The following is a 25,162-nucleotide window of genomic DNA, read 5'->3' as shown; positions in this document are numbered from 1 at the left end:
TCTGTCAGTATATATATATATATATATATATATATATATATACTTCCAGATAGTTATGGTATGCATCATAGACTGTCTCATGATAGACAGTCATATGGTCGACCACTAATTGCTGACAGTCACAAGGTCGACAGGGTCTATAGGTCAACATGGTTATATGGTTGACATGAAAAAGGTCGACATGGTCAAAAGGTTTTAGGTTTTATTGTTTTTAGGGTGTCTATGTCGAAATAGGTTGACATGGACTTAGTGTACCGCTGCGCTCACCAGGCTTCAGGCTCGGTGCCTTGCTGCTGTTTTATTCTCCTTCCACACCCTAGTGGATGGTAGGGCATGAAATACCACCTGTCGGCACATGCTGGCTGAAAATTTAGTAAAAAAATGCATATGGACCTTTTTTTCATGTCAACCTTTTGACCTATTGCCTTTCTACCTTTAAACCCTGTTGACCTTTTGACCCTGTCGACCATATGACTGTCTATCATGAGTCAATCTATGATCAGTCCGGATACCCCCCAAATAGGGATGAGAGAAAAAGCACTTCAGGTGCAATTAATTGCACAGGAAGCTTTAAGGGAAATCAAAGCGCAATATCGAATCGCACTCAATCGCCCTAGTGTATGGGCACCATTATGTTTATGACACGTGAATTGCATAGATAGATAATAGCACACTTCATTGTATCTGGTTTCTGCTCTTAATACGTTTGTTTCTTATTTGTATTGTATGTCTACGTTTCACTACTAATTTATGAAAATCAAAAATATACATGATTTTAAAAAACAAACAAACAACAACATACAAATTCTGAAGAAGTCTCAATTTTATAAAACTCAGGGTTTATTAAAAAGTAACCTAGTTTTATATGTTTTATGTATTAACTATATTCAAATAAGGTTTAAAATACATATACACAAACTGAACGTAAACAATATTTGTACAAATGATGTGTTTACTGGTGTCAAAGCAGCAATGTGCAAAAAACACATGCTTAAATAGTTGAACAAAAAGTAAGAAATGAAATAAAAACAAAGTCCTCAGGACCCACCACTTGAATGGTTTCAGGGCATTCTCCTTGGTAGTTTCCTCAAAATTAACAACCAACCTTCTGCTTGGTATCCGGCACAATAATTTCTGCCCCTGAAACTGCTACCTTAGTCTCTCTCTCTCTAAAACCGCCACCTCACTCTCCGCCTCTGGAGCTGCCACCTCGTCCTCCGCCTATGGAGCTGCCACCTTGTCCTCCGCCTATGGAGCTGCCACCTCGTCCTCCGCCTATGGAGCTGCCACCTCGTCCTCCGCCTATGGAGCTGCCACCTCGTCCTCCGCCTATGGAGCTGCCACCTCGTCCTCCGCCTATGGAGCTGCCACCTCGTCCACCGCCTATGGAGCTGCCACCTCGTCCTCTGCCTATGGAGCTGCCACCTCGTCCTCTGCCTATGGAGCTGCCACCTCGTCCTCTGCCTATGGAGCTGCCACCTCGTCCTCTGCCTATGGAGCTGCCACCTCGTCCTCTGCCTATGGAGCTGCCACCTCGTCCTCTGCCTATGGAGCTGCCACCTCGTCCTTTGCCTATGGAGCTGCCACCTCGTCCTTTGCCTATTGAGCTGCCACCTCGTCCTTTGCCACCTCGTTTTCCACCTCTGACGCTGCCACTTTGTTTTCCAAATCTGAAGTTGGCACTACGTTCTGTGCTTTTTGAGCTGCCACCTTGTTTCCCACCCCTGAAGCCACCTCCTCCAAATCGTTGATTGCCAGATCCAACATAGCCATCTCCTGAGCTGGAACCTCCTTGGAAGCCACCACTTTGGTTACCACTATCAAGACGGGCCATTTTAGGTGGACGATGTCCATCTCCAAATCTAGTGAAAAAAGCATTTTGCTATTATTTATGACAGACAATTATTACTACAAAACAGAATTAGTTTTTACATATAATATGAACTTTCACTGTATTATAGATTTTCAAGAATGCTATAAAAAAAAAAAAAAAACCAACATGGGAACTTTTCTAGGAATTCACAATGGTGAGCAAGGTTTCACAACCGCACATGCGTGCACCGGGTGCGAGCGGCCACAGCGAACAGAGTGCTCGCCAGGCGCTCACACCCACCAGTGCGGGCAGGGGGCTAAGGCAGGTAGTTGTGCACATTGGAAAGCCCGGCATTTCATGGGTGTTCCCATGGTAATGACCCCGTGATGCGGGTGCCGGGGACGGGCAGCTGACATCACCGGCTGCCCATCATGTTGACCTCCAGAACACATAGAAAGCTAAGATACCTGAGCATGTCTTAGTTTTTCTTGTACCTTCCACATAATTCGATGGTCGTCGACCAACTAATGATGTGGGTTTGGCCCCGTAGGATGCGAATGGATGTTTATGCAAAACATCCATTTGCAGCCGTGTGGGCAAATTCGCCCTGTGAAGGGGCGGCAGACTGTGCGAGCGTTGGGCTTAAAACGACAAAGTGCTGCAAACTTCGCAGCGCTGCGTATCAACTAGAATAACCTCCATAGTCTACCAGACCAAGACACCACTATTATTATTTAACTGAAATCGAGAGTGGTCTGAGGATCAACTGTAAATATCATTGCTATAGCACACAAAATGTCAAAAAGCCTTGAAGGTGGTATAGGATATACAATCAATCAAGATGATGCTACTGACTTACTCTAAGAACAGTAATACAAATATTTTAAGATGTACAGAGAGCATAAGTGTGCCCAGGGGAAGACTAACATCAATGAGAACTTATCCAACAGTGAGACTTACCTGAGGGAAACTTTTCCTTGAAAAGAAGGGGGTTTACTTTGAATCCAATTTTGGTGGATAGTTTTTCTACATGCTGTACTGATGTGCAATAGTAGCCCCTAATAATTCTCTAATTATAAAAGAAAATACCCCAATACAGCCCACTCAAGGTTGAAAGGAAAATAGGTCACCAATTGGTTTCCTAGCACGGCGCCCACGATTTTTATCTTATGCTATCGGAGCGATCTGATCGCATGCGATGCAATCAGACCCGATTTTTAATTGTACAGCCACCCTGATGGGTGATTACTATGTTAAATACACCCCCATTGTTATCGCCACCCCCACTATCAACGCCAACCCGAAGCGTGGCGAGCGCAGCAAGCCCGTGAGGGGCGGCGGTACGCGTGGGAGGGGGTTTGAGAGGGATGTGTGGTCGGCATTAACCTGTGTGCTGGCAAACACGTCTGCAGGCCCTATGTGTGTATTCGGCTTAGGGCAGATTTCAGGTACAGGTTGAGTATCCCTTATCCAAAATGCTCGGGACCACGAGCATTCCGGATAAGGGAAAATTCCGGTTTTTGGAATATTTTTTTTTTTGCCATACTTACCTGCCCCTGGTGGGTCCCCGATGGTCCCTCGGCGTCCACCAGCACCGTCTCCAGCGGTCCCAGGAGTGCTTTGCGCAAGTTCCCAGGCGCGCCGGTGACGTCACCGGCGCGCGCACTCGCGCAAAGCACTCCCGGGACCGTTGGAGACGCCGGAGAGGATGCTGAAGGCCTGCCGTGGACGCCAGAGGACTTGGTAAGTATTAAAAGAGGGTCAGCAGAAGCCTAACTACCATATACTTTAGGATCTCTACGTTAGGAATTAGCATTATACAAGAAATAGTATGGCTCCGAGCACCACTGGTGTTTGCAAATTGAATAATGCACCAAAGGTGAATGTTAATAATATTGATACAATCACCACAATGGGGAACAAATCCAATAGACAGTTGGTAGATGTCAATTATCCAATGAAGACTATTTCTCCAGGGCAAAGCAGCAATCCAGTGTATCCCAGGTGGAATTAGGGCAGCAGTTCTCGGTCCGGACCAAGGGGTTGCTTACACCAGGAGCAGCAGGGTCACCATAGGAGATAGTCAATCCAAAAAACAGACACTTAGTGTGCCTCCGTTTTTTGGATTGACTATCTCCTGTGGTGACCCTGCTGCTCCTGGTGTAAGCAACCCCTTGGTCCGGACCGAGAACTGCTGCCCTAATTCCACCTGGGATACACTGGACTGCTGCTTTGCCCTGGAGAAATATTTTACTGCTTTATATTATGTCTACGATAAGTGCAAAACCCTATTACATTTTATATGTTTAAGACATATTGCACTATTTTGCTCTCTTTTTGTATTCATATAGAGCTTATGGAATCTTCATTGGATAATTGACATCTACCAACTGTCTATGGGATTTGTTCCCCATTGTGGTGATTGTATGAATATTATTAACATTCACCTTTGGTGCATTATTCAATTTGCAAACACCAGTGGCACTCGGAGCCATACTATTTATTGTATTTTGTGTATTACCTAAGTGGAAGTGGGATTTCACTTTGTATGTTACACTGAGCTGCATCTGGTTTATATTTACGCACATACCCTGAGATTATTCTGTATCCAGGAATTAGCATTATGACTAAATATATTCCATAAATTTGATTACGGGGAATAATCTCTTACCTTGAATTTTCCATCATAACTGTGGATGGGTTGGATAATAACCGAATCGTCCTCAGTATCTTCTCATTCAAAAGACCCACATCCGTTATCAACTTTGGGTTTTTAGCAACTTCCACGACTAATGCTTCCATGGCAGATCGCAGAGCAGTAACGCAGGCGGCATCCTTATGAGGCATCAGCAATTTAATCCTGCAGAACAAATCACAAAAGTTGTATTGCATACAGTGTGTCTGTACAGATATGTTCTTATACATCTAGCCTCAATACATGTTGTATTGCTAGTTGCTTGGTGTGATTGACTTGCCAGGTCCTAAGTAACATGCTTAAAAAAGAAGTCACAATGCAATAGAACACACAAGAAGTATGCTCCTATTAATTTGCTATGTGCCACTTGTGTGACTGAGTCTTTATGTGGAGCACAATGAAGCTTGCACGACCTCATCTAGAGTACGGTGTTCAGATCTGGAGGCCATATCTCCAGAAGGATATACTGTAAATACATTAGAGACTGTACAAAGAAGGGCAACTAAAATGGTGATGACCTACATCACAAAATGTACCAGGAAAGACTAAAAGATCTTAATATGTATAGTTTAGAGCAGAGAAGGGAAAGGGGGGACATGATAGAAACTTTCAAATATATCAAGGTTTTTAACAACGAAGAGGAGCACAGGAAGAGGAGCAACAGAACACAAGGACATGCACTGAAACTAGTGGGAGGAAGATTCAGGGGAAATTTGAGGAAAAATTACTTCACAGAAAGAGTATGTTCGTATGCAGATTCAAAGACAAGTGTCATATCAAATTAATTATCCCAATCTCCGGGTGTACTAGTTTCATCAGAACAAAACGACTCCTATAGATACCCAACAATAAATGAGTCTCATGGAACCTGGTGCTGTAAGATGGGCGAGACTGCTACAAACACGTGAACACATCTTTAATAAATAGAGTTCAGTTCAAGATAAAACTGTAGATCATTGATCACCATGGAAACTGCAATAACTACTCAAAGAGCACTATTTCTCAATCATCCGAAGAACCAAGCATTTAACGTAGCAGTGGCAGCAATGGCATATGTTCCCTTGTGTTGTTATAATATCCCAACAAACACATTGTGATGATCAAATTAAGTGCTAGCGCCAAATATATTTAATATACATAAGGAAATCTTTTATTTGGAAAAAACCTTTTCTTCTAAATCCATAGGGCAAACAGGCTTTGGACTGTGGGTAAAGGTTGTGAGTCTTTGCACCAAACAGTTAACTTTTTCTACCAGAAACCCTGGGTCAATTTCCCATATACCTTGCCTCCAGTTAAGTTAGCAAGCCTAAGGCAAGAACGAGAAGGAACAGGGAAACCAGCACACCCAGGTCCAAATACCCAGAAGATGAGAAAAACCCTGTGCTGCTATGAGGCCTTCACCCAAAAGCCACGTCCGTGGAAGCGGAGGTGCCAAAAGAATAGAATTTAAGGACAGAGGACCACATGGACACTTTACAATGCTGCTCTATGGAGGTGCCGTGCTAAGCTGCCCAAAAAGTTCCCACTGACCTGGTGGAATGAGCTGACACCACAGCTGGGGCAGGAAGATTCGCTGCCCGATAAATATGGTAGATGCTCAAACGGAGTCATCTGGCCAAAGTCTGCTTTGTAGCTGGCCACCCCCATTTGTGAAAACCATACAGGACAGATAGGGACTCCATCTTGAGGAGACCTTGGTCCTGTCCACATACATCTGGTGGGTCCTCATGACATCCAAAGAGACCTCCTCCAGCAAAGAATCAAGGGCTTGAAAGGCAGGGATACTGATAATCTAACTTAGGGAGGACGCTTAATAATGTGAACAGCCTGGTTTGACTAAAAGACCAGAAATGAGGAGTGACAAAACAATATCCTTAAGTCTGAGACCTGCTGGGCTAATTTATTTTGGCAACAACAAGTATTTTGGGGTGTATTGAATGTATTGCTACCTGTAATATCCCAAAGATACCTTTAAATGTGTGAGTGGGGTACTTAGTTTTGTCACTCGTTATATAAAAGAAGACCTGATACGAAAGCTTTTTCGTATATTTTCACTCATTGAACAAAAGAGACATTTTGTACTTACCGTAAAAGATTTTCTCAGAGTCCACAGGTGTCACTGGAGTTACACTGGGGGATAGAAGGCAACCAAAGGGAGCATGGGCACTTTAAATATGAAATCAGTGTGGCCAACTCCTCCCCTTCTACTTCCCCCCAGGCAGTCCTAAAGATTGGGCCCAGAAGGGAGCAGGAAAATAAAACACACTTCCAAACATCATTCAATACATATGTAAAGAAGAAATGTAAGGTAGAGAATAAACAGTGAGAAACACACTGCAACCAAACACATACAGAGTCAACAGACTGTGTAACATGAAAAACAGTACTAAACCGTAACATGGAAACTTCAAGGAATAACCCTGAAATAAACCTGCCCTAGGGTCAGGTAGAGAACAACGCTGAGGCAGGCATCCAGTGACACCTGTGGACTCGGAGAAAATGATTTACGGTAAGTACAAAATCCCTCTTTCTCCTTCATCCACTAGCTGTCACTGGAGTTACACTGGGGACGTCCCAGAGCTGGGTGGGTGAGCGCTGAAAACCAGGTGGCAGCTTGGCAGAGCTGCTGGAGGGAAAGCCCTCGGGCAGCCGCCCAGGAGGGACCCACTGATCTGGTTGAATGCGCCGTGATGCAAGCAGGAGGAGTCTGAGAATAGGTGACATAGGCCTGACGAATGGTCAGCCTGGAAAGCGTTTGCTTCGAAGCTGGCCACCCGCGACGCAAGGGGTCGTAGGTGACAAATAGAGAGTCAGACTTCCTAATGGGGGCAAGATACATAGATGTGCAGAGCCCTAACAACATCCAGTGATCTTGCCTCTGGCGAGTCCTCTGTGAATGCTGGAACCATAATGGGTTGGTTCAAGTGGAAGGCATAAACGACTTTTGGTAGGAAAGCCAGACTAGTACGGAGCTCAGCTCTGTCAGAATGAAACTGAAGGAAGGGAGAATGACAAGAAATGGCCCCCAGTTCAGACACCTGTCTGGCAGATGCCAGTGCCAATAAAAAGAACCACCTTCCACGTGAGATAGCGATGGTCCACCTCCTCCAAAGACTCAAACACTGAAGTTTGCAAGTACTGGAGAACCAAGTCAAGGTCCCAGGGAGCCGTTGGAGGGCAAATGGGCAGTTGTAAATGTACCACCCTCTGGAAAAAGGTCTGCACCTCAGGAAGGAAAGCCAGTTTCTTTGGAAAAATATGGAGAGAGCTGAGACCTGTACCTTCAGGGTATACAGCCTCAGCCCCAGCCCCAAATTAAAACCCGAAATTAAAAAGGAGTCTTGCCTTTTTTGAAGGATGTGGAAACTCCACGCCTCTCACACCAAACCACATAAGAACGCCATATGCGGTGATAGTGTGCTGAGGTGACCTCTTTTCTAGCACGTAGTATAGTGGGTATCATCGCTCTAGGGATACCAGCACGTCTCAGGATGGACCTTTCAGCAGCCACGCCATCAAATGAAGACGACTTAAATCTGGGAAGATGAAGGGTCCAGGGGCCATGGCTCATCTATCAGAAGTGCTGTGAGATTGGTGTATCAAGACCGATGTGGCCAGTCTGGTGCTATCAACAGAGCCGTGACACCTTCTTTGAAGATGCATTGAAGAGCTATACATACTGGAAGGGCCACGGAGCGACCAGCGCGTCCACCCCTTCTGCTTGTGGGTCTCTTGTTCGAGCAAAGAACCTGGGGAGTTGAAAGTTGTGTCGAGACGCCATCAGGTCTACCTGAGGGCAGCCCCATCAATGGATCAACCTCTGAGAAATCTGAGGATGTAAGCACCACTCCCCCTGATGTACATCCTGCCAACTGAGAAAGTTAGCCTACCAGTTTTCTACTCCTGGTCAGGGCTAGAGCGTGAGTCTGCGCCCAGAGCAGGATCCTGCTGACCTCCTTCATGGCAGCGCAACTGCGGGTGCCTCCCTGCTTGTTGATATATGCCACGGCCATGGAGTGGTCGGAGTGGACGCGGATGGCCTTGCCTTGAAGGAGATGTTTTGCCTGGAGAAGGAGATGTTTTGCCTGGAGAAGAGTGTAACAGACGGCTCTTAGCCCCAGAAAGTTGATCGAGGAGACTCTCCTGTCGTGTCCATAACCCCTGGAAACGGTGTTCCAAGGTGACAGCTCCCCAACCCAGGAGGATGGTCCAATGCCAAATCGAAAATCTCTTTCCTTCCTGGAGGTTGGAGGTGTTGAGCCACCAAAGCAAGGACAGAAGAGCTCGAGAAGATAGGGTCACCATCTGTTTTAAGTGTAGGTGAAAACCGGACCACTGATGTAGAAGCGACAGCTGAAACGGCCGAGAGTGGAACCGACCGAACTGCATCGCCTCGAACGTGGACACCATCTTGCCCAGGAGCCTGGTACAAAAGTGAACGGACACTTGCTTGCGACGCAGGACAAGCCTGACCAAGGTCTGTAAGGACTGGATCTTGTCGGATGATATAAACACCTTCAGCTTGACGGTGTCCAGGATCATCCCTAGAAACAACAGACACCGAGTTGGGTGAAGCAGCGACTTCTCAAAGTTGAGAATCCACCCGTGGGATGTGAGGGTCTTCTGTGCGAGAAGAATGTTCTCAAGCAGAATTTCCCGGGAAAGACTCTTCAAAAGAAGGTCGTCTAAATATGGAATGATAGTCACCCCCTGACTGCAGAGAACTTCCATCATCACCGCCATCACCTTCTGAGGTGCTGACGAGAGGCCAAATGGTAGTGCCTGAAACTGCCAATGATGATCCTGCTCCGCAAACCGAAGGAATGCTTGGTGAGGGGGCCAGATGGGTATGTGTAGGTACGCATCCTTGATATTGAGATACCAGGAACTTCTCCCTGTTCCAACCCCTGAATCACCGACTGCAGGGATTCCATCTTGAATCTGACCACGTGCAAATACGGGTTCAGATCCTTTAAATTGAGGATGGGTCGTACCGAGCCATCCGGCTTTGTCACGAGAAAAAGACTGTAGTAGTAGCCCTGGGTATGCTGTTCTACAGGAACCGGGACCACCACTCCTGTGTCTCATAATTTGGCAATGGCTGCCAATAACTGTTCTCCCTTCTCTGGAGGAACTGGCAGCCCTGTTTTAAAAAACCTGTTTGGGGGAGACAGACTGAAACGAATCTTATAGCCATGGGCCACAAGTTCTCTTACCCAGGCGTCCTGACAGGACTGGAGCCATACGAGACTGTAGTTGCGCAGTCGAGCTCCCACCCTGGGGTACCCCAGATGGGACAGAAGACCATCATGCTGTAGACTTGGTGGTCTTTGGGTCCAGTGTGGTGGTAGAGGCACCTCTGCCACGACCTCTGGAACCTCAGTGTGATGGAGCACCCCCTCTGGATCGACCTCTAAATCTGTTTGAGGGACAAAAGGATTGAAAGGATGGCACCTGGGCAGTCCTGCGTGAAGGAGGTGGTGCTGCAGAGGGGAGGAAGTGAGACTTACCTCCCGTTGCCTGGGATATCCATTTACCCAGCTCTGGGCCGAACAGGAGTTCCCCATTGAAGGCCAGAGATTCCACTGCACGCTTTGATTCGGCATCCACCTGCCACTGGCGCAGCCAGAGGGCCCTACAAGCTGAAATAGGTAGTGCAGAAACTCTATCTGCAACAATACAAGTGTCAGAGGAAGCCACCATCAGAAAAGTGGATGCCTCCTGAATCTGTTCCGAGACGTATCTCAGATGAGATTTGCGAGGCCCATATCCCTATCGCCTTATTAACCCAGCATCCAACTTACGTCGGACACTGTAATACCCCAGCAGCAGAATAAATATTCTTTAAGGTTAACTCCAACTTGCGGTCAGATATGTCCTTAAGGGTGGTGGCCCCAGTAAAAACCTGCGAGGGGGTTTGGAAACGTTGTCTGGATGTTTCCAGGCCTCGTTCACATGGTCATCTAATTCTTCCGCAGTGGGGAAGTTGGATGACTGTTTTTGCTTCTTCCCAAAAAGGGAGGGTCGGCTAGGAGTTTCTGCTCCATCTGTCACATTACAAGTGACTTTGACCATGTCAATTAAATCCTCAATCCCCTGAGAGGGTTGGGCAGGGTCTTGTGTGTCAAAAGCATGCACATCCTGCACATCCTCCACCAGGGGTGCAAATTCACCCTCTTCTAATTCTGGCATGTCGTCCACCTGTAGTGGAGAGGCCCTCTTCCTTTGCAAAAGAGGGGGGAGCCATGAGGAGGAAAGGTGATTTTCAGATTGCACCGGAGCCAAGGCTAAATCACTCTGCTGGCTTCTAGATGTCTCCCTATCTTTCGGAGACTGTGAGAGCTCAGAAGATAAGTGTGACATGACATCTGTAAGCCGTGTGGCCCAGAAAGGGAGATCTGCTGGGGCTTGTGACACAGGGATTTACTAATCATTTATTACAGTATACAATCCCTGCAGAGGAAGGCGTAAATTTTGAATTGCACTCCTTACAAGCAATTCTCTTGGAGCTTCCCCCTGCCATAATAGACAATTATAAAGCACACAGAGGACTACACACTACCACACACCCAAGGAAGAGTAGATATAGAAGATCCAGATAGAAACACTGGATGGGAGAGACAGTGAAAGGGAGAAGCAGCCACAGGGTCTAAAAAGCGCTATGGAATATATATATATATATATACACATACATACATACATACACACACACACATACACACACACACATACACACACAGGGAGCGCTATAGCCCTAATGGTTAACACAGCCCAACTGTCTTCAACTAGCTCTAAACCCCCACTGTAACTCACAGACAGGGTAGAGCTGTAGCAGGATGGTCACCAGGAGAGTGGAGTGTTCTTTGCAGCCGTTGGTTGAGCGTGCAGTGACACAGGAGAGCCTTCAGCAGCGTGACCAGCGGCGCCAAGTTACAAAGAAAATGGCCGCTGCATACACACTGAAACGCTGGGGAAAGCCGGGCTTGCTGGGAGCACCACGCGGTAGCTCCGCCCCCCACCCGGCAGCTCTCTTCTCTAATGGTGCCAGATTTAAAAGAAATCCTCTGCTTAAGCCGCCTTTTTAAAACCCTGACCTCCGCTGCTAATAGCAGGGCAGGGAATACTCACCAGCAGCAGCGCTGCCATCGGCGGTGTGGCTGGGGGAGGATCGCGGCGCGCACCTCGGTGAGCGGCGCCCATTACATCTCCAGAGATGGTGGTCTCTGCAGCCAGGGAGCCGGGTGCAAACCGCAGCAGCAGCCGGCTCCCTCGTAGCAGTAACTTGCTGCTTTGTTCAATAAAAAGCAAATATTGCCCAGATGTGAGCACAAGTGTGACCTGCTCCCTTGCGGGCACAAACTAAGACTGCCTGTGGGAACAGGGGTAGAAGGGGAGGAGTTGGCCACACTAATTTTATATTTAAAGTGTCCATACTCCCTGAGGTCGCCTTCTATCCCCCAGTGTAACCAGTGACACCTAGTGTATGAAGGACAAAACAATACTACACATTGTTGTTCTTTTAATTTATTCTGTACTTGCTCCAACACCTGAGGAACCTGAAATTGAACACCATCATTTGAAGAATTTGCTTGAAGAGAGCTCATTAGCCCTCAACATTGAGTTAATGGACTAATACATTAAGGGGAGTAGTCTACTAATTTTTTTACATATTATATGTTTACACCTTGACTGGTTTGATATGTTTTAGCACCCTTTGATTATTTTATTCATTCATATTTTGCTTGTGTGATTATATGGCAAGTAAGAAGACAGTCTTACACAAAAGCCAATGAATGTTTACAGAGTCCAAGTACTCAAAGGATACAACTGAAAGTCAAGTTCCATGGTGCAATCAGAGGAACAAACAGGGGCTGTATGTGGAGTACACTCTGAATGAAAGTCCATACATCAAGCATAGGCAAAATCTGTTTCTGGAAGAGGTCAGAAAGGGCTGAAACCTGCACATTGAAAGAGACAAAGACCCAAATACAGACCTAACTGCCGAAAGGAGAGGACTTGTGAGTCAAAATGATCTGGGATTCAAACCACTAGCTGAACACCAGGTGAGGTAGCTCCACCAACTCAGATGATAAATTCTTGCAGAAGGTGCTTTACGAACATTAAGAATAGTACGGAATGACCCCTGGTTCTGGAGGACCCCTTAATTCTCAGGACGCATGTCTCAAGAGCTATCCCATTAAAGCGGGATGGATCAGATCCACAAGGAAACATGAGGAGAGACAGTAGATACTGCCATGGCAGTTTGTAGTGAGACACCATAAAGTCAATGTCTGGCAAGCCGCAGCTAAGAACTAGGAGCTGAAATGCATCTGGATGAAGCACCCACTCACCTAATGGAATGTCCAGGCAGCTTAGGAAGTCTGCTTACCAATTATGGATTCAGAGATAAAGATGTTGCTCTGCCTAGTCGAGAACACAACTCACCTCCATCATGGAGAAGCAACTGTGAGTGCGCCCGAATGGTTTACGTAGGTAGCTGCAGAGTTGTCGAACTGTACCTGGACAGGACAAAGCTGGGAGAGTGGAAGAGCTAGATAGAGATCTGAAGACCACTCTGAATTCCCGAATGTTGATTGGTAAACTTCTCTTCTGGGCCGTCCACCGTACCTGAACCGCATGAAATGGTAAATGTTCCTCCCAGAATGCAAACTTGTAGTACAATTACACACAAAAAAAAAAAAAAGTGGTTCTTAACCATGCGCTGATAATTTATCAGCAGCGGGTCTCCTAATTGGGTTAACGCCCAACCCAGGTGAACATAGACAAATACAAAAATATAGGTAGACCTGTGCTTAAAAGAACTCTATTTAGGAACTATTTATAAGACTCTTCTTTAAATGCCGCACATATCCAGAAGATAGTCCACTGTATTCAGACGGAAGTTAACTTACAATAAAATACTTTCAGGTGTTCACGTAATGGTATCTTTAGGCAGTTATTGGACATACAGCATGAACTCAACTTACTTTGTAGTTCATTCACGCGTTCCCATAAAGGTATCTTTCCATCAATCAGCCTTAGGCGATGCGGTAAAAAAGATGGGATTTATTCCAATGCAGAAACAATAAAAACAACCTTAAAAATCCATACAATAAAAGCAGGGTATGTGGAGTAAGTGAGCCGGCTGGGACAGTTTCAGGTAGATTTTCAGAGTCCTCCGTGCTGCAGACATGATCAGACCGGGAAGGAGCGTGCGTGCCTGTGTCCGTCAGCGGTCCATGGAGATGGGGTGCCGGTCTTCTCACTCATTGTTAAGCGGTCCTGGTACAATGCGTTTCGGATAACATCTGTATCCTTTTTCAAGTATAATTGCAACAAATAAAATACATTTAAATTGTTAAAATATAAGAAGACAATTTGGTATATAAAAACAAATACAGCAGCGGGAACTATTGCAAAGCAATTTTAAATATAATTAAAAAGGCTGATCGAGCGTCTCACTCTGGTGAATAAGGAGGGGATTTCCTTTCCGACCAATCCGGTGAAGAATCTGGGCGACGTGACTGCTTCCAGCAATCAAAAAGGTAACCTACACTACCTATGTGTCCCTGTGAAGACACAGTATAGGTAGTGTAGGTTACCTTTTTGATTGCTGGAAGCCGTCACTTCACCGGATTATTCGCCGGGTATTTAAAATTGCTTTGTAATTGTTCCCGCTGCTGTATTTGTTTTTATATACCAAATTGTCTTCTTATATTTTAACAATTTAAATGTATTTTATTTGTTGCAATTATACTTGTTAAAATGAGAGTAGAGGGTTAATGAACAGCTTATTAAGTGGAGCCGGGCATAGGTGAAAGTCTATAGGCCAACGGACCCCACGTGACCAACCCAGCTAATCTTGATATAGTCTACAAGTGAATAAGCGGCACATCTTGAAAAAGGATACAGATGTTAACCGAAACGCGTTGATGTACCAGGACCACTTAAAGTGAGAAGACCGGCACCCCATCTCCACGGACCGCTGACCGACACAGGCACGCACGCTCCTTCCCGGTCTGAGCGTGTCTGCAGCATGGAGGACTCGGAAAATCTACCTGAAACTGGCCCAGCCGGCTCACTTACTCCACATACCCTGCTCTTATTTTATGGATTTTTAAGGTTGTTTTTATTGTTGCTGCATTGGAATAAATCCCATCTTTTTTACCGCATCGCCTAAGGCTGATTGATGGAAAGATACCTTTATAGGAACGTGTGAATGAACTAAAAAGTAAGTTGAGTTTATGCTGTATGTCCAATAACTGCCTAAAGATACCATTATGTGAACACCTGAAATAAATTTATTGTAAGTTAACTTCCATCTGTTTGAATACAGTGGACTCTCTTCTAGATATGTGCGGCATTTAAAGAAGAGTCTTATAAAGAATTCCTAAATGGAGTTATTTTAAGTGCAAGTCTACCTATATATTTGTAGTACAATTACCTTAGAGGCCAGTAGGAAGTGTATAGACTCCCCCAGTGCTTCTGCTTTTCCTGGATCCACTCAAAGGCATGTAGAAAACAAATTGGCTTGTGAGCACTTGTGAAAGGTTAGAGAATATGCCTGGACAACTACACCTCATACCCAGATGTCCGATGTGGTCACCATTCAGGTACTGAAGCAAAAATTGGCTTCCATTGCTGGGGTCCACCAGGCAGAGGCCCACCCGATCTAGCAAGGCTGTTTACTTTGGTGCTTGGAGCCCTTGAAGGAGGATCTCTGGAGCCTATATAAAGATTTACACTTGGCCTTTCCTTTCAGTTGAAAGGAGCAAAAATTTGGCAATTCTGACCTAGGGCCAGCTGCCAAAGAATGGAAGGTCATCTGGACATCACCACAATGGTCATATTCTTGTCCAATGCAAAGAGAATGTCCCCATAAATATGAAAAAAAAACTAAGTGGCTTTTTAGGAGTCTTTCAGCCCACCAATAATGAACATAGGACTCGCTTCACTGAAATGGAAAAATGACAACTTGGAGATTATAAAACCAGTGTATTACTGGCTCCTTGATATGCTCCACTAGAGAAAAAACCTTGTTCATGTAGGTACCACATATGAAGCCATCTTCAAAAGGCATCAGTCCAACCACCTAGTGGAGGATAGGGCTGGATGTGCAACCATTAGATCCTTATGAGATGTGGTGTTAGGCAGAGAGAAAGTAGTGTACTTGGAAAACATGGTACAGAAATCCAATGCAATTAAAGGAATAGAGCATGGATACTCAAACTATTTTGCTCTGGGACCCCATCAGACAATAAAAAAAAAAATGACAGGACCCCAGCAAGTTACTACAGAAAGTCATCGCATCACATGTGGCAGCACCAAATTATGGCCCTTATTCTGATCGGTGCGGATATTCCCGCATTCTTACGGTGCGGTCCGCACGCCACGGTGTTTTGCCGCGTGCGGCCATCGTCCGTAGAAACGCCCACGGGTCCTCCGCATTCGGACGGACTCACTCTTTAAGAACAGGGCGTGTTTACGGACGACATACAAAGCATGCGTGTGCGGGAGAAACACTCCGATTCGGCACGGTATTACAGAGTATTACAGAGTATGCTCGGGAATACCGCATCCGAACGGGAGCCAAGCGGTGCTACCGCACGTAAGCGGAGTATTTCCGCCAAACAACCCACTACGAAGTATCTTCTGCTATACATCACATGACCCACTTATTCAATTACCTATCCTCATAAAAAACTGCTTATTTGGAACATGTCGAATACACATGTGTATTGCTAGTATTAATATTCTGTCATGTCCATTGTTAGCAGTTTGAAAGTGTCTGACAAGTACAGCATATGTGGGTGTTTAGTACGGGTTCCTTGAAGCAGCAATGGTTTCAATTAAAGCACTGACAAGCGTCCTATTAGTGAGTAATGAGTAAAGGAGTCGATTCTATTGGGTTCAGGTGTTAATGGTTGTAGTCATTAGGCGTACGTTCGCCTACCGCATGAACGAGTGGTGTCCGCAAAGCAATAGTACACTTGTGGACACCGCACATTTCTGCCCTTTTTGATCGCGTGCATTCGGAGTGGTTTCCGAATGTACGCCCCCCAACATAAGTGTACTCCCCCGTGTCCGCCCATGTTTCCGCCCCGTTTTGCCCACTTTGAAACTACGCCCATGTGTCATTCCGCATGACGCCCATAATACGCCCCTATTTCACGACTGATAGCGGTGAACAGTTTTGGACGGGATTTGGCCGAACTGGTACCGAGTCAAGGCGTGGCACATGCGCGTAGCGTTCTCCACGCATGCGCAGACGCCATAAAGACGCGATCCGTAAGTACGCGGTAAAGTCCGCGTCAATCAGAATAAGGGCCTATATGAGGAGTCTAAAATAAGACACATTTTTCAGACTCCTTGAATCAATGACTGAGGTTACAAAAGTCATCAGCCTAATGGTCAGCAACAAATGAAACAGACTTTTAATAAGTATTGTTTTTATGGACATCCGATTTGCATTTTTAATCCAAATATTGGGATTTAATACCAAGGCTGTATAGATCGAATTTACAGAACACCATTTAAGGTGCCAACCTACAAGTTATTGTTAGGTTGCCAGCCTCCTACTCACAGCCTTAACCCGCTGTCTAAAGCCCATGTTCCCTATGGAGTGATTAAATAATAATTATTTTTTGTTACAGGATGCAAATGGTTAATACTACACTTTATTAAAGATGTTGAGTATGTATAAATAACAAATAATATATAACAATATATAACAAAATCACACAAAAATGATCAATGGGAAATCAAAATTTATTAACCCATGGAGGTCTGGATTTGGAGTCACACTCAAAATTAAAGTGGAAAAACACACTACAGGCTGATCCAACTTTGATGTAATGTCCTTAAAACTCAAGTCAAAATGAGGCTCAGTCCACAGGGCCAGTCCACAGCATCATTGCCTTCGTCTTGCAGGAACTGCTGACACACTCCAGCCACATGAGGTCTAGCATTGTCTTGCATTAGGAGGAACCCAGGGACAACCGCACCAGCATATGGTCTCACAAGGGGTCTGAGGATCTCATCTAGGTACCTAAAGGCAGACAGGCTATCTCTGGCAAGCACATGGAGGGCTGTGCGGCCCCCCAAAGAAATGACAGCCCACACCATTACTGACCCACTGCCAAACCGGTCATGCTGGAGGATGTTGCAGGCAGCAGAACATTCTCCTTGGCATCTCCAGACTCTGTCACGTCTGTCAGTGTGAACCTGCTTTCATCTGTGAAGAGCACAGGGCGCCAGTGACGAATTTGCATATCTTTGTCATTTGCCAGAGAACACCAACATCCTGCACAGTGTTGGGCTGTAAGCAAAACCCCCACCTGTGGACGTCGGGCCCTCAAACCACCCTCATGGAGCCTGTTTCTGATCGTTTGAGTAGACACATGCACATTTGTGGCCTGCTGGAGGTCATTTTGCAGGGCTCTGGCAGCTGAGATTCAAAAAATATATGTCAGGTGGCAACCTGGCGCCCCTTGATGGTAACATCTTAAACTGAACCCTTAAAGGGCCGGTAGGGATGTTTCCATCCAACAACTACTGCCCCAGTTCAGAAGATGCAACCCACCAACAGTTTAAGCCCAACTTACCACCTACAAAATTATTATTAACCCCTTCATGACAGAGCCAGTTTTTGCCTTCCTGACAGAGCCCTTTTTTTCAAATCTGGCATGTATCACTTAAGTGGGGATAACTTTTTTTTGCTTTTACTTATCCCAGTGATTTTGAGATTGTTTTCTCGTGACACATTGTACTTCAAGTTAGTGGTAAATTTTCGTCGATACAGTCTGTGGTTTTTTGTGAAAAATACCAAAATGTCGTAAAAAAATGGAAAATTTTGCGATTTGCAAAATGTTAAATTTTCTGCTTGTGAGACAAATAATCTTACCACTCAAAATAGTGAATAACTAACATAGACCATATGTCTACTTTTTGTTGCCATCATTATTTCAACCTCATTTTCATTTTTTTGGACACTAGGAGGCTTCAAATATGAATAGCAAATTCTCAAATTTTCAAGAAAATTTCAAACTCTGATTTTTTTAGGGACCAGGTCAGTTATGATGTGACTTTGAGTGACTTGTATGTGAGACACCCCCATAAATGATGCCATTTCAAAAACTGCACCCCTCACAGTATTCAAAACAGCATTTTGGAAGTTTGTTAACCCTTTAGGTGTTTCACAGGAATTAAAAGAAAGTGTAGGTGAAATTTCCAAATTTCATTTTTTTTGCAGATTTGCAATTTTAATACATTTTTCTAAGGAACACAGTAGATTTTACTAGAGAAATGTGACTAAAAATTGATTCCCCCAATTCTTTGGTTTTCATAAATATCCTATATGTGGCCCTAGTGTGCACGGTGACCAAACCACAGGCTTCATAATAGAAGGAGCACCTACTTGATTTTGGAGCCTCCTTTTTATGAGATTATTTTTTAGGCACCATGTAGGTTTCTAGGCACCATAAGATGCTAAAAGTTAGGTACCCCCCCACAAGTGACCCCATTTTGCAAACTACACCCTTCAGGGAATTCATCTAGGGGTATAGTGTACATTTCAAACCCCCAGGGGTTTCACCAATTGTGGTACAACTGGGCAGTGAAAATGAAAAAAAATAATTTTTCATTTTCACAGCTCAGTTGTATCAAAATTGGTGAAACCCCGGGGGGTTTGAAATGTACTCTATACCCCTAGATGAATTCCCTGAGGGGTGTAGTTTGCAAAATGGGGTCACTTGTGGGGGGGTTCCACTGTATGGGTGTTTCGGGGGTCATTCAACCAGAATCTGTGCTGCAAAATCCAAAAATCACTCCTTCCCTTCTGAGTCCTGCCATGCACCCAACTGGTATTTTTTGGTCACATGTGAGGCATTGCCGTACCCGGGAGAAATTGGGGCACAGATTTTGGGGTGCTTTGTCTCCTTCATTCCTTGTGAAAATGAAAAATTTTGAGCCAGATCTGCATTTTTGTGTAAAAAAATGTAATTTTTTACACAAAAATGCAGTTCTGGCTCAAAATTTTTAATTTTCACAAGGAATGAAGGAGACAAAGCACCCCAAAATCTGTGCCCCAATTTCTCCCGGGTACGGCAATGCCTCACATGTGACCAAAAAATACCAGTTGGGTGCATGGCAGGACTCAGAAGGGAAGGAGTGATTTTTGGTGGTGGAATGAATGGCGGGTGCTATGTCGCATTAGCAAGACCCCCGAAGCACCAATACAGTGGAACCCCCCCACAAGTGACCCCATTTTGGTCACCAGCTTTGGGAGGGGGGCTGGCGCTGCGGCTGGCGGGGGGGTGGGAGGGGTGCTGGCGCTGCGGCAGCCGGGTGGGTGGGAGGGAGGGGGGCTGCCGGGTGGGAGGGGGCTGGCGATCGTTGGTGATCGGTGCGGTATACGCACACACACACACACACACACACACACACACACACACACACACACACACACACACACACATATATATATATGTGTGTATATATATATATATATATATATACATATATATACATATATATACACACACACATATATATATATATATATATATATATATATGTGTGTGTATATATATATATATATATATATATATATATACACACACACATTTGCACATTTTTTAATTTTAATTTATTTTTAACTTTTCCAGCAGCAGCATGATGCTGCTGCTGCGGGGGGGAGGGGGGAGGAGGGGAGCGCAGCGTGCGCTCCGGACGTAGCGGTTGAGCCGCTGGAGCTGCTGCTGCTGCCGGGTGAGTGCCCGGCGGGTGGGAGGGGGGTGCTGCCGCTCGGTGGTGATCGGTGCTGCACCGATCACCACCGTTTTCTGTGTTACCGAGCGGCTTAGCCGCCGGTAACACAGGAAACGCTGTGATTGACTGTTCAGATTTGAACAGCCAATCACAGCGATCGCCGACCGGGGGGGGCACCCCTGCCCCCCCTGGGCGACGAGGGGGGATGTCTGCTGTCAGGGACAGCAGACATCACCTAACTGTCACTGCGTCTCTAGACGCAGTGACAGTTAGAAGTCATGACGTATATATACGTCAACGGTCGGGAAGTACTTCCCGACCATGACGTATATATACGTCAAATGTCGTGAAGGGGTTAAAGAAAAGGTATAATAATATCACAATTTTCATTAAGACCACCCGGGTACTAATGTATTTAATTGGTGTTTCCACCATGTTTCACGTTTTGCCAGTTTAGTCTGAAGGTTACCCTTCCTTTCATCCAATTTAAGGGTTCAGTTTAAGATGTTACCATCAAGGGGCGCCAGGTTGCCACCTGATATATATTTTTTGAAGTAGCCCTAATGATCCCTTTACAGAGTTGTAAGGTTTAGACATACAGAAATATTATGAATAATGAATATATTTTCTCTTTTCCTTTTTTCTAATCTATTGTGTAGATCGGACCAATGAATGTCTATTAATTAATTGATACAGTTTCTATAATGTATATGATAAGCGTCTATGAATTTATACACTAATTATATATGTGTATTTTTTGTATGTAATTTTTTGTATATGTCATTTTTTAAAATAAATGTCATATATGCTGCTATTATTAAAGAACGCGACCCATCTTTTTATGTGTTATATGTGTATGAATTATGTATTGATATATATTAATTCTTACGTATTTTAAATTAATATGGCCGCTCCAGTAAATGGAGATGAAATCTTCAAAAAAAAATGTCCGCCGTTAATACAGTTTTACAATGAAATAGGGCTAAAAACTCAGGGCATAAGATGTCCTGGGGCTGATAGATTTGGAGTTCGGCACTACCAGAAAGCAAAGCTGAAGTCAATTGACTTGATTGTATTAACAACTAGAACGGCTATATACCCTTATGTCCGTGAATGGACACACCCACTGACGAAGTCCCGTAGGATGAAACGCGTTTTGGCGGAGCTGGAGGACCTAAGCCGTGACGCGGCGGGTCCGGGAGCGAGGCTGGGGAGTGCAGTGCGCCAATGCTTGAACGTTGCCTTGTGGTGATATACCCTGTAATATGTGCTATTGTGTTATATTCTTATAACACCTGTACTTGTGTGAGTTATTATCGCTTCAGTAAAGAATTGCCTTTTAAACATAAATACTACACTATGGTGCGCCTCCTTTTCTCTCTCTCTCCCTCTCTACCTCTATCTCTTTATACACATGTACAAACATAAACACACACATTAAAGCCTGCATGTTACAGAATAGCACATCTGTGACAATACTCCAGTAACACTGGAGGATGAAGCACAGCTGCTGCTGGATCTCTCAACGTTAGTGTATGACAGAGAGTGAGAGAGATTACTACTAAATCCTAGACAGCTGGTTTAAATTATATCCTGAAACCAATACCAACCAGACAGTACATAATGTACGCATAAGTACACATACCAGTCATCCAGAAGTATTCTGTTTCCATATGACATGACTTTCTTGGAGGCGAAGAGCAGCAGCTGCAAAGGATTCACCATGGTCATACCTTTAGCATAGATAGCCCCGATACCGATCTGGAAATAAAGCTGTTAAAACAGAAATGAACGCATCAATAAATCTATGCTTTTATTACACTCTGTTTTCTTAAATATTGTTATTATTGCTGCAGATGGCGTTAGCTTGTTGCACAAGGTACTAGCCACGGCGTATGAGGCCTACCCTTTGCGCTACCCTTTGTTTGTTAGAAGCAGCAACCATTTTGTCAACTATGACTTGCATAAAAATATTATAAAATGGCTGAAGATTCAGAACACTGCTGGAAGAGTGATTTCTTATAGAAAAATGTTTTTGATTTTATAAGCTTAAGAATGTGGCGTTGACAGTACATAGAGAGAGGACATCCAGCTAGTCTCCACAAACTTATCAATCATATGGGAACAGGGCCACACATGTGTAGACCCCAAGGCCACTGAATCTTTTTCTAGTAATAAGGAAGTTGGGTTAATTAGGACATCATGATTGAAAGCAGAACGTGCCAATAAGACTCAATGCTTATGAGTAATTAATTAATGTGATTAAGATTTTAATATCAGAGTTAGAGAAAGAAGGGGCAGGCAGTTGAGGAAGAACAGGCAAGCACAGGGGCTGGAGGTAACTATTAAGGAAGTTTAATGGCTGATCACTGTCCTTGATAGGTTTCCATTTTGATTTGATTCAGAATTATTGCTTAAGTATTAGCTTATCAATTTCATGTTTCTTGTGTTAGTCTGCATTTGCAAATACCTGTAATCAAGCTATTTTTTCAAGTAAAGCTTTGTCATACATTTTTTTACAAGTTTGTGTTGGTATGCGATTATTTCAGCGTTGCCGTTATATTTAAGGGTTATAAAGTAATTATAAATAAGTCTGCGTTATCAAAGCCTAATGCATGTCATTTAGCCCCAAAAAAGTAAAGAACAACGCAAAATTATAATTATGCCCCAATGTCTGCTATTTATCTTAATTTTACTGGTCACACCAGGAAAACCTAAATTTCCAGATTCCCCAATTGTAAAAATATCATATATAATATCCTTAAATGTCTGAGTGGCAGGTGTGCACAGAGCTGAGAGGAGATTACCACACTCAGGGGCAAGAGACCATACCCCCTTCACTGTGGACGGTGAGGTCTGTATCCTACAGTCAAGCACAAGATCTGCCACCACTGCACAATCCCCTCTCCCACCGTGGTGGTCTTGGGATACAGGAGGGAAAGGTGGTGCTAACAAGAGGCAACCGTCTTTAGTACATGAGGGAAACCTAGAATGTAAAATCAGATAAAATGTCATACAATTTTAAAATTGTATGACATTGTATATGGCATACAATGCGATGGGATGTGATTTTAAGTTGTATAAGCACCCTAATGGGTGCTTACAATGTTAAATGCACCCCCACGCCACCCCCCACTACAAACGTGAACCCAAAGCGTGGCGAGCGCAGAGAGCCCGCGGCGGCGTGGAGTTGAATTTATAAAGTGTGGCGAGCCCGAAGCATGGCGAGCATAGCGAACTCCGCGTATACCTGTGAATTTATGCGCGTCCGCTCGCTACGCTCGCCACACTTTATAAAGTCAACTCCACGCCGACATGGATAGTGGGGGTATGAAAAGGTCAGAGGACGTGTACTGCCGCCCCTCACGGGCTCGCAGCGCTCGCCACGCTTCGGGTTCACGTTCATAGTGGGGGGTGGTGTGGGGGTGCATTTTACATTGTAAGCACCCATTAGGGTGCTTATACAATTTTTTATCGCATAGGGGGCTAAAATCACGTCCCGTCGCATCGCATGGCATCGGGTGTAGGGCATGCGATGCGACCAAAATATTGCGCGATCAATATCGGGGGCGCCGTGATAATACACAAGTACCACAGCACATTTCCAGACAGTTTACCTTTTCACTGAAGACAAAGAATGGGGATGGATAATATATTTCTTGGCTGCCGATAGGACAATTTACAGAGGATTTGTGGATGAGGGCGTTTTTACCCTCCGTGGTGAGGATTTTTCGTTTTTCCTTGTGGTAGCAAACATTGGGGTACACACCAAATGCCAACAGTGAAATGACCACATCCAGGTTATTATCTGGACCGATGTTGTTGAAAACTTGATTCATTAAACATTCTGTAAATAAAAAAAAATAAAAAAGACAAATCTGTAAAGACATGTAATAGTAGCTGCACAGCATGCTGGCAATATCTAAATGTTTATAATGCAAACAGCAATCCTGTCTCTCGAATAATTATTGAACACTTACCTTCAGGGAACCCAGCATTTACCAGGATATTTTTGAGCCGCACTTTGGCTTCTAACGTCATACGCAGAGTTGCCATGTTGAGACGATTCTGCTGACAAAATTTAATTTCTGCATCTTCACCTCCAATTCTAAGAAAAAAAAAAAAGGGAAAAAAAAAAAAAAAAAAGTTATTGATGGCACAGACTCCATATCAAACGTTTCTCACTAGTATTACACACGATGAGGATACCTTGCATTGTCCCAGGCCTGAAACACAGACAGCAGGGCCACGTGGTCAGAAAATCGACTGCCAGAATAGATCTTATGCACAGCGTCCAACATAGGGCCGTCGCTGATGAATGGCTCCGGGAAACAGGTGGCAGCAGATATCGTGCAGACAGCATCGCCAACACTGGAAGAGGACACAATGTGATTCTGTGCTTCAGAAACAAGGGGATTTAATTGTATGCATAGTCCTCATGTACTCACTAGAATATACAGCCCATGATCATCATCTTTCCCAGGCGCGGGTCTATCGGCAGTTTTGCCAATATCCTTCCTAGAGGAGTCAGCTCATCATTTGTGTCCAATGCATCCAGCTCTAAAAAGGAGAGATTGTTGCTTTACATACTAAATGTAGGACACCTTACATGCTGGCACAATCAGCTTTCAGCAAAGTATATACAACTATTTGTAATTGCCCCAATAACACAAGGGGAATGTGCTAATCATGAAAGGTGGACATCATATACAATTCAGCTTCTAATAAAGAAGTATAGAGAAGATACCTAATATGGCACAATTATTTCCTACCTAAAGACCCCAGTTCTTTCATATGCTAGATCCTCATGAAGACAACTGTCTCCACTTCCCAGTCATCCCCTAACTGACAGGTATGCAGTTCTATTACCAATAATGCTTAGTATG

General features: G+C 44.5%; 1 protein-coding gene across 7 annotated transcripts in view; it reads right to left on the bottom strand.

Annotated features, from left to right (window-relative positions):
* Positions 1-825: 825 nt before the first annotated feature.
* The window catches only part of LOC146026491 (ATP-dependent RNA helicase A protein-like), a 108,420-nt gene continuing 84,083 nt past the window's right edge, over positions 826-25,162 (bottom strand). For all 7 annotated transcript variants that reach the window (XM_083157203.1, XM_083157204.1, XM_083157205.1 and 4 more), the window contains 7 exons: positions 24,725-24,836; positions 24,486-24,647; positions 24,257-24,384; positions 23,894-24,123; positions 21,922-22,049; positions 4,485-4,673; positions 826-1,862 (listed from right to left, as the gene is read on the bottom strand). In XM_083157203.1, coding sequence (XP_083013329.1) covers positions 1,184-1,862; positions 4,485-4,673; positions 21,922-22,049; positions 23,894-24,123; positions 24,257-24,384; positions 24,486-24,647; positions 24,725-24,836 — 1,628 coding nt within the window. In that variant the 3' untranslated portion in view covers positions 826-1,183. The remainder of the gene's footprint in view (positions 1,863-4,484; positions 4,674-21,921; positions 22,050-23,893; positions 24,124-24,256; positions 24,385-24,485; positions 24,648-24,724; positions 24,837-25,162) is intronic.

This window comes from Crinia signifera, chromosome 8, assembly GCF_055691185.1.
Source record: "Crinia signifera chromosome 8, ASM5569118v1, whole genome shotgun sequence".
In the NCBI taxonomy this organism is placed as follows: domain Eukaryota; kingdom Metazoa; phylum Chordata; class Amphibia; order Anura; family Myobatrachidae; genus Crinia; species Crinia signifera.
This window is presented reverse-complemented; position numbering and strand designations above follow the sequence as displayed.